Consider the following 10787-nt stretch of genomic DNA (forward strand, 5'->3'; position numbering starts at 1 on the left):
AATGCCACAAGTTTCTATCCATGTATTAAACAGACAGGGGTTTACTCAGACCTGCTGCCTGGGTGGAATTAGGTTGTTAAAAAAGGTCAACAACATAAGCAAGCATATAGTATTGGAAGTTGTGTGCACAGTGATGCTTTCTTATTTACATTTTGAGAAATTGACCAAAATATACTGTAAGTGTCTGCAAGATGCTGACATTTGATACGAGGTGAAGATTAGGTTTTGTTCTGTTTTTTCTTTCCTGCTTGGCTGCTTAACAATGACAAACAGACTTTCTGCACTGCCTGACTCTCCTGTGAGTTTATGAAAGAAAACTCTTCTGTAAGACACTTTTCTTGAATGGGAGGTAAAGTTAGGAATAAGAGACTAAATTGAGCTTTAATCTGTCTATCCCACCTTAGTTCTCAGATGACAACTACACACTGTCTATAAATAGAGAGAAAGGGCAATCTGCTCTTGTGAGAAGGAGAGCAGCAGAGGGCTACAAGAGAGATTTAAAATGTATTGTGCTGCTATCCCTCATTTTAATGCATGCTTTTAAAGTGCTCATGTTGTGCTTTTTCCTTTATTGTGCTATATATATCTTTTTGTGCATGTCATAGGTTTAAAAAAAAAAGAAAAAAGCCCAAAGTCCACCCCCAAAGGGACCATCTCCAACAGAAAACACTGTTCAAACTGCTCCTAACAGCTCTATTGTAGTCCAGCCTTTACTTCCGTGACTAATGTACGTCACTTTGTAACACACGTTATAATGCTTGCCTAGCTGCTAGCATGGCACTCCCTCATACTCTGCTTCTGACTGGCTAGTAGTCCTTACCTAGGTACTGCGCATGTGCGACTCCCAACAAAGATGCAATAGAAGTGTGATGTCTCACTCTGTAGCTAAAACAGAGAGCTCAACACACAGGGTGAAAAGAGGAGCTGCAGCAATGTGCAGTAGAACAGAAATATGGTGTTTTTTGAAAATGTTACCATGTAAACCTATTCTGATATAACCTCTAAATACTATTATGAACCTGAAAATGAGCATAATATGAGCACTTTAAGTGTCGACCAGAGTTTTGATTGCAGGAGTAAAATATAACAACACATTGCTGCAGTAAAGTGAGGAAGTTGTTTTTCAGATAGAAATCCATTTAGTTGCACAATTAATCATGCACTATTTTGTCATCAGCGGTTGATCTTCCTTTATCAACAGAATGCCGCATTTTTATGTGAATGTTTTCCTCAGAACAAATGCAAAGTTAGTTAGTTAATTTTTTCTACAAGACTCAAAAACTAAGGATCAAAATCGAAAGAATCAGTGATATCAATATATGGGCACTCACTACTTTCTCCCTAGAGCGCAGCACCCCCAGTTTTCCAAAGCGGACATGGAAAGGGGAGCACTGGAACGTCCCGTCAGGCTGTCGGACCACGATCACGTCGATGCAGCCCGACAGAGTTGCCTGATTGATCCCCTTATACAGCTCCTTTACTGTCACCAGCACCTGGCCTGCTAGCTGCCCCACGTAGTTCATGGTGTCCACCTGTCAGCAAAAAAAACCATCATTTATTTTCATATATGTAAAGACCGTATTCTGCATTTATTTACTACTTTAGGGCTGCAGCTATCGATTATTTTAGTAATCGAGTATTCTACCGATTATTCCATCGATTAATCGAGTAATTGGATAAGAAATACTTTTGTTTTACTGAAGAGCAATAATATACAATAGTTTGGTTTAATTTTGGGAAAAAAAACAACATTTTTATTGCTTACAATATCATCTCTCAAAAAACTAAACATATTAAATGCATTTAAGTGCCATATTACATTGTTTTTAAAGAAAACATTTTCTTAAATGCAATAACAACCTCAAACTAAGGCATACATTAAATATACATAAACATTACCTTAAGTTGTGCAACTTAACTTTCAGAACTACAAGTTCCAACCTGAGACTGATCTGTATATAGGCCTATATGTAAATATTACTTATACTTAACCTATTTTCATTAATATATTTGATTACAATGCTACACAGCTCTGTTACACTTATGCTAATAGATCGTTGATCAGCTGTTTCTCTGTGAAGAGAGAGTGAGAGAGTGATGCGCAACAAGTCGGCTCTTTAGATCAAATTGTGGTCACCACTACGTATTTTCTTGTCTTTGATTTTGGTAGTTGTTGTGTTTGGTGTAGTTTCATCATTCATACGACTCCGTGATTTACTTTTGTCGGGTCCGCTTCGTGGAACGGATGATTAAGTTAGACTCGATGTTTTCTGTTGAGATGCTGAAGCATTGACGTCGTGCTATTATTGTGGTAAGCTAGTTTGGTTTTTCAGTAGACACCGTACAGAGTTTTCGTTTTAATCACATTTGAACTGATTCCAAACTTTGGACACTTTCTGTCGTTTTCTCCAGCATGTCTCTTCTCTTAGCCCCTCACTATTTACGCTCTTTCTTCATTTTGTAATCAGTCTTCATGGCATGTGTCCCAAGCAGCGTCAGCCCGGTGTGCGACAGCAATAATCCTCCGTGCGGAAACACCGTGAGCGATACAACCATGGTACCATTGATTAAACGAAGCTTCCAGTTAAATCATTTTGCATCGAGGATTTTTAGTAATCGAATTATTCAAGTTACTCGAGGAATCGTTTCAGCCCTAAACTACTTAAACAGGTTTAACACACATAAATTACCCGCAGAATGAAACCGCACTCTACTTTTTTGGCGTCTTACTAGGTCAGTGTCCCATCAGAATAGTCTGCAAAGGAAATGCAAGCAGGTCCCTAAACACAGCGGCTCTGTCCCATTTTCCTCACAAGAGTCCTGAGCTGATGGAGACTTAATCAGGCTCTCGATTGCAGCAACAAGCAGAGCAGAGCAGAGCAGAGCGGACAGTGTGCATTTCTGTCTGCACAAGGAACACACACTAAAATTACAAAAAATATAAATTTGGGTCAACATATCTAGCCACTCTAGCTCTTTTTGGCTGGACCATGGTCCGGCAGGGCCTGGGTCAGCCTTACAACCGCGAAACTCTGTCTTTTTGTCGCTCTGTCACTGAGTGATGAAGGTCCATTGGTCATAATGAGTTTGATGATGTCAGTGTTGGTGTTTTCCTATTGGTCATTTCCTTTTCAAGCAGAATTGGCGCAACACCAGCTTTTACATCCGCTATCGCCCATCAGCGGATTCACTTTCTCCATACGCAGGTGGATGTTGTTGTTGTTGTTGTTGTTGTTGTTGTTGTTGTGTATGTGTGTGCAGTGACACTCAGTTTTAATATCGGGGGTAGGAAAATAAAAAGAGTTGGCAAGCAGAGGATGCATATTTGATCATTTATCAGAATCAGATCATTTCTGTCATAAATGTCTTCTATATCGTTTACAATAGATTATGGTTAACTGCTCCTCAGATCTCTGCAGGGTGAATCCAGACAGCTAGCTAGACTCTGTCCAAGTTTTCTGTTGCTGGACTAAAACAACTTTTGAACGTACACATGTTCCACCAAAACAAGTTCCTTCCTAAAGATATTTTCCAGCGGCACCGGGGCTCCATGCAGCGCTTAGCGCCGCTCATTACGATTTTGATTGGTTTAAAGAAATGGCAATAAACCAGAGCACGTTTCTCTTCCATACCAGAATGCTATGCTGACTCTGCAGCGTTGTGGAGGAAGGCCTGGCAAAGCGAGACTAGTAGAGCAGCAACAGTAATGTTTACAACAGCAAAGTCACTTTAGAAACTCATACTGAGTGAAGTTCAGAAAGATTGAAGATTCAAAAGATGTATTTGTCACAGACATCAGGCAGTATCAGTCATTCATCCTCTGTCCTCCTTCCGATGTCATTGACGTGCATAACAATAAGCCATGTGGATTTACCGCTGAAAGAGGAAGGAGGAGCTGGTTCATCTCAGCCAGCAACTGAGTTTACAAGAATTTGCCTAATTTTACGATACGTGGCAAACTAAGAAACAGTTAGACTTAGGTTTACCAGAGTAGAAGGTTCACAGCAGACTTTTGACAGCTAGTTGTTAAAAGATTAACACTTTCCAAATGAAAATGCTACCAAAATTGCAGCTCTACAGGTGACCTCCCTGAGAGCTCCATGTGATGGCAACAGGAGCTGAGCTAAGGCCTGCTCCCCTCCCCTCTCGTCCCCCCGTTCTCCTCAGCCAACCCGCTCCTCTGTATCATACAACATCATATACATCTCTACAGAGACCTCACAATAGCTTGAGGGAACATTTTAATCAATTTGTTTGTCTAATAGAGGAATCATTCACTCTATAATGTGAGAAACAATGACAAAAGCCCATTTAAAAAGCTGTGTTTAGCATGTTAGTGTGGGACCAACCATACACAGCACATTTAAGCACGCTATTGTATGTTAGCATTAATCTCAGCTGACGTGCAGCTGAAGCTGACAGCAATTTGATCAGCTGTGTTAGGGATCATGAACTATAACTACATTTTAACAGTTGGTGGAGCAATATGAAAAGTCACCAAAGTCAGTAGGCTTCATCTTCTGGCCTGGGGATCTTTTAATGTCTGAATAAAACAGGAATTCATCCAACAGTTGTTGAGATATTTCAGTCTTGACCCAAGAAGTAGGCCAACTGACCCTAACTGCCATCTTAAAATGGCAAAAATTTGCAAGCATCCAGTGTATTATGCTACCAGTTGATAATAGGTTCACACTGCACACTGTGTTTGTCTGTGGTTTTCCCCTCAGTGAACTGCAGCACACTGTAGAGTGAAAGTGCTCATTTAATGGACAAAGCAGAAGAGTCTAGATGAGAGTCATCAGCCATGATAGCAACGCTGCACAACCAGATCTCTCTAGTGAGCTGACTACACACTGTCTGCATGATCTACACAACACATTTAGTAAAAGCCTCAACTCCCACAGCACTTAATATAGACCCCTCTGCTGCAGGCTGAATAAAAAATCGTTCTGTAGTCTATGATGATGTTCTGCAAAGTCAGGCATTCTGTGTATGTGTGGGCTTCAAATGTGCTGAAATTAGAGTTAAATTAAATTAGAGTTTGTTATCTGATCAATAATAGTGTTCACATTAGGGACCAATACAAACTCGCTGTTTGGACAAAACGATCTCAACTGAAAGGCAACTCATTGTTCTGGAGCTTTTGACCATATTACATGCTCTTCATCATCAGATGGACTGTCAAGTTCAACTTTTAACCAACGTGGACGAGAAGTCCCCCATTATTATTCTCTTCTCTTTATTTAAGAGAAGAGAATAATGGAAAGTTGAATTTCTACAGTTCCCAGTTAGGCTGCAACTAACAATTATTTATATGATCGGTTAATCTCACAATTATTTTCTTATTAATAAATCAAAATAACAAAACAAAAAAGAAGCCCATCACGATTTGCTTATTTGTTCAACAAAAAGTCCAAAACACAATGTTATTCAGTTTACTATCACAGAAGAAAACTGAGATACTGGAACCAGTACAAATTGGTAATCGATTAATCATTTAAATACTTCTTATTCAAAAATGCATGTCAACTGACTAATGTTTCTGTTCTAGTTCCAAGACAAATAAGCAAAGTCTTTCTGCTGATGAAGACTGCTTGCGTGCTCCGGAAACAGTGAGGAAGTGGTTGAGTTGAGATTGTTTTGTCAACTTCTGTTTCAAGGTCAAGACAGAAAGAGAAAGACCTTTGGAAGCTAAAGGTGGAGTTGTTGCATTTTGTGGCTGTGCTTCTTCGTCATTCACAGTAAGCAAATTGCAATGACTCAATAGTTTAAAGCTCCACAGTTTCATATTAAGACAATGACCTAGCTGTCTCCATGGATACAATACAATTAGAAGGCTGACCAAAGCCCTAAAGCTTTGTTTTGTGCTGCATTACTAAATGCCCAGTAGGCCTACATGAAACGCATCTACGCAACCAGATCTCATCCACGACACCCTGAGGGAACCTTAAGAGGTGTTAATCCTGTTTACAAGATTAGGACATATCTAGCTTTCCCTGTCTCGGCATGTTTGTCCTGCTCACTACATCCAAGTGTCCAATGTGATTCTGCGTCAACCAGTGCTGTTTTTGACCAGCATTGTGTAACTGCAACTGCATTGTGTTTATTCAACCACCACTTCCTGACAAAACAAACACCACAATGTTGATAATGAAACTAGGGCTGCATCTTACAATTATTTGTATTTGATTAATCCATATTTTATTATTTTATATAACCATTTTGTCTATAAAATGTCTAACAGTCCAAAACCTCACATTATTGAATATACAACAGAGAAAAGCAGCAAATCCTCACATTTGAACTGGAACTGGAACCAGAACCATTATATAATTCACTGCTCATACAGTTGTATTGCAGACTTTAAGAAGCCAAAGACAGCAGTTAATGTAGCCTAAATCTCAGTTCTCTGGCATCCCAATTGCAATATGATACACAACACTGATATATATATCTCACAAATCAGGATCCTTATCTTTATTAGAGATCATGCTGTTTAACATAATCAAATCCTGCATAGCCTACTATCAGTCACTGAGTGTGAGAACTATAACATCATAAAAACATATCTATCTACCCCATAATGTTAATGATATTGCTAAAATGTAGGGCTGCGATATGGAGAAAATCAGACATATTCTTATCCTAATACCTCAATGTCGATATTGTGGCGATATAGGATTGACAACTGGTGCTATAACAAAATATCTTCACAATGAGATTTTAGATTAATAATCTTCAGTAATGTAGATATAATGACTAAGTGGGTAAAGGTAAAAATAATAGAACTGTCTGCTAACAGAAAATGACATCACTTTACTGTAATGCAGCCTTTAAAACCAGGAAAAGACAACACTTGAGCCATTTACAATATTACATATCCAAAATCTAAGATGATATCTAGTCTCATATCACGATATCAATATAATATCGATATATTGCCCAGCCCTACCAAAATGTAGTCCAATCTCTACATAAGCACCTGTAGACATTAAGTCTTCAGATTTGGAAATTATTTTAAAGCTATGATGCGTTTAGGGACACAGCTGCAGGGTTTAATTTGACAAAACAGACAATTTTACAAACGGCACCAACGTATCGTACAGTAAATGTTCGGGTTATCTAGGTGGTACAAAGGGTCTGCTTGTCCGGGTTTATCGATAATATCCGCTATCACAACATCTCACACGCGATGTTTAGTATCAAACCGTTCTCACGAGTTACACACAAGCCGCAAAATGCCTCCTAAAGACGGTTTCAATGACTGCGCTGCGACTTTAGCAAGCATTAATACACTTGCTGTGTCGTTTTGTTTTCTAGAACTGTTAAATGAGCATATACAGAGGACTATAACTCATTAAATCATCCTACCTGCCGGAGTAGAGGCTCACCCGCAGGCAGTCACACCTTCAGTCTGTTCCTCCACCGGTTTTTTTTTTGTTGTCTCTGCTGCTGTGATGAAGCCGACACTGCACGTGACCCTGCAGCGCTCAGGCTCCACGTGATTACAACGCAGGAGGACGTGCTGAGGTACTTTATTAGGTTAATTATTAGAGATTTGTGAGGAATGTTGAGGATGTTTTCACGCACTGTTAAACCTCTAAAATGTGGAAGTCCACCCCCCGAAAAAAATAGATGAAAAATATAGGCTGTCTATCTTTCTCTAAAAATTAAAAAAATAATTAGCCGTAGTTTCCTTGTTTCGGTTTCATTCTTACATTAGGCTACCTTTGATCTAACTTTCGTTTTTTCAAAGTTCCACTGTCACTTAAAGTAAAAACCTCAAAGTCCAACCGCTGTCTTCAGCCTTCATTGAAAGTGTGGTTATAGCTCGCTGCACTCTGTAGGCTAGCTGCAAAATCCCCTCTCTAAAATAAAACACTGACAAATCTACTAATGAATATTTTAATAAGCAAAAGTCTCTTTATTGGCATATTTGACTCCACAAAGCATAGGGTGGTAAAAATATGATCGACGTTTGGTCAGAGATATAGGTAATTAAATAACTTAAGAAAAACAATCTTATCAATAAGACTGTTTATGTATCAAGAAGCTCCTAAATCTAATCAGATCATCTAAAGTACTGGGTGATACTCTGATATATGATGTTTCATATATTTTTTCAGGCACTGCATGCAAATGATAAATCAATGAAATGACTAGGTTCACCAGAATAAAAACATAAAGCCTGATTCCTGCAGACAAAGTAGTCCCCATAAAGCACATCCTCAATGTAAATCATTTCATTTTATTATACCTGATTCCACAAGAATATATCTATTACTTCTCATTATTCATATACATTTTTACATTACAGTTTTTTTTTAAATGTTGCACTTAAAGTCTACCACAAATATATATGACTTGTTTTATATTTACATAGATTATATCCCTATATTTTAACTTCTACACTATTTTATGTCATAGATTCTATTTTTGTACTTGTGTGATTTTCTTTTGTACATATTTAATAATGAGCGTTGTTGGAGGGAAGTTGAGATCTAGTGGTTGCCAACCACTGCTTCTCTGTAATTGTTGTGCATATGACAATAAATAATGTATAGGCTAACTTTAACTTGTTTTAAGTGATACGATTTGATCAAATGTGGACGCTGTACAGTTAACCCATTGTTTCTACACTGAAATGAAGTGCAGCACGCAGGTGGTATGAGATATTTAGGAATTTGCTTGCTTTGAGTGCCTCAAGCTGTCCTACAAATTAAAAGTAAGGAGGAACAAATTAGTTGTACCATCCACTAGCTCTGCAGGGGAAGTAGAACGTTTCAGTTCCCCATAAAACACCTGCTGAGTCAGACTTCGGCTGGATGTTTACCATAGACTTAATTAAGAGTTAATATTACAGTCTATGATGTTTACGCAGGGATTGCCTAGATTGCGGACCTTGTAGCTTAGTTTAGCATAAAAACACAGCTTTTGCATTTAGTGGAATCACCTTTAAAGTTAGGTCTTGTGTTGCTTTTGTTTGCTATGTCCCTGAAATGTGTCAGTTAGCAGTGCATTACAAGACTTACTGATACTGTAATTTGCTTGTATATAAGCTTAATAATACATCAAAAGCAGTAAAAAAAAGTATTTAGATAAATTTCAATAATTTGAATGAATATTAAAATAAGCAGCAGTGGCCAGTACTCCTGGACCTATACAACTGTTACACATGTTGATTTGAATTAGTTCTGCCCTGTTTCATCCCAAGCATTTCTCATGTTTGCTTTGTTTTTCCCTCCAACTCGTGAGTGCCTCACCTCTGTAAGCCTCTATGTCTGGGTCCCTCTGTACAGTATATCCCAAAGTCTTCTGTCACTACATACTAACAAGTGTGACCACTTAAACCAATAGATATGTCAACAGCTCCTTTATTCAATCATATGACGATATGACAATATGACGAAAAAGATAAACACGGTATAGACAAAATATCCAAATCAAATGCAGGCAAACTACAAAACTGTGGTCTGTAAAGTGTGATTATAAGTACATCATATAAAACAAAAAGTAGTTTAATGTTCCATAAAATACTTCTTCTTTTGGCTGCTCCCATTATGGGTCACCATCTCGCCTCTCTCGCTTTGACTTTAAACCATCTAACTGGAGCTGTCACTCATTCCTAATCCTGTCTATCCATAAGATACCTATTCAGTTACACAAATGTGGAATATCCTCATCATTAATATTTGATGTGAGCAAATGCAACGTCAAACTGGAAACACAGCAATCAAAGGCTCAAAAGCCCACATCAAACTTGTAGCATATGTATGTATATGTGAGTATAATCAATACTTTTCTCAATTAGATTCACTCAATGTTTCTGGCTGTGTTTCAGCTACTGGTCCAGGCTCCTCCACTCTGTCTGCAGGCTGCTCAGGGGCTTCTGATTGGTCAGCTGTCAAAGGCTGCTCAGCAACTTCTTCTTTTGCATCTTCTGTTTGTTCTGAATCTGAAGCTTTGGGTTCAACTGTAACCTTCCCCTTATCTTTGTCTTCAACCTTTTCCATTGGAAGAGTCTTAGTTACAGAATCTGCAAGAGAACAATCATGAGTAAACGATCTAAGTTTCGACAAAATTACGGCATACTGTAATGTTTCAGACATCACACATTCATTTCACACCCTTTTGCTTCTGCTTTTTCGTTCCAGTTACTGTGGTTTTCATCCTTTCCTTCGGGGTGTGTGGGCCAAACACCACATTTCCCTCTGCATCAGTCGAGTATGAAGTCACCCCCAAGTCAGGTGTTCCCTCTGTGATTTCGAGCTGAGAGCAGAGCAACTGGAGTTAGATGTCAGAATGTGTAAAGAAACCCCCACAAAAACCAAAAACATATTCTAACCAGAATTAACCAACACAGTAGCCAAATAATGATGTCTGCTACTTACCCAGGACGTACAGTGAGGTCAGACCTATCACTGACTGCCAAAGTAATCCAGATACACTTGACTACAAACTTTAATAAATGTATTTACCTGATATTAAACATTTTATAACCCACTTCTTTTCAGAGGGATGCCTCTGTTGTATTATATCCAATCTTTTTCAAATGACTTTCATTGACTCTGAAACACAAGTAAGGATATTGCTTCATATTAAGTATTATTGTCTTATTTTGACCACTTTAAAACCAGTGATTCCCAAATTATGAAAGTAAAGACACCCTATAATGCATATATGTATATTTTGATAATTTCAGTTTACTTTCTAATAAGAACCTTTGTCAATGTTTTTCATCTTTTCTCAAACTAATATCTGACTTAGCCATACAGACAGCCCTTAGC

General features: G+C 38.3%; 1 protein-coding gene and 1 long non-coding RNA gene across 9 annotated transcripts in view; one reads left to right on the forward strand and one right to left on the reverse strand.

Annotated features, from left to right (window-relative positions):
- LOC144537527 (phosphatidate phosphatase LPIN2-like) overlaps positions 1 to 7466 on the reverse strand; it is a 19676-nt gene extending 12210 nt beyond the window's left edge. For 3 of the 7 annotated variants that reach the window (XM_078281301.1, XM_078281300.1, XM_078281298.1), the window contains exons 1-2: positions 7372 to 7466; positions 1332 to 1532 (exon numbers count right to left, since the gene is read on the reverse strand). In XM_078281301.1, the coding sequence (XP_078137427.1) occupies positions 1332 to 1523 (192 nt within the window). In that variant the 5' untranslated portion in view covers positions 1524 to 1532; positions 7372 to 7466. Of the gene's footprint in view, positions 1 to 1331; positions 1533 to 7371 lie in introns of those variants that run through there. The other 4 variants (XM_078281302.1, XM_078281303.1, XM_078281299.1 and 1 more) reach the window with 2 other exon arrangements.
- Positions 7461 to 10503, forward strand: LOC144537529 (uncharacterized). 2 transcript variants are annotated; one of them, XR_013503859.1, is made up of 2 exons: positions 7461 to 7530; positions 10155 to 10503. It is a non-coding gene; the product is annotated as an uncharacterized LOC144537529 (long non-coding RNA). The 2 variants fall into 2 exon arrangements; XR_013503860.1 differs by lacking the exon at positions 7461 to 7530 and adding an exon at positions 9974 to 10056.
- Positions 10504 to 10787: the final 284 nt, after the last annotated feature.

The sequence above is a fragment of the Sander vitreus genome, chromosome 22, assembly GCF_031162955.1.
Source record: "Sander vitreus isolate 19-12246 chromosome 22, sanVit1, whole genome shotgun sequence".
Classification (NCBI taxonomy): Eukaryota; Metazoa; Chordata; class Actinopteri; order Perciformes; family Percidae; genus Sander; species Sander vitreus.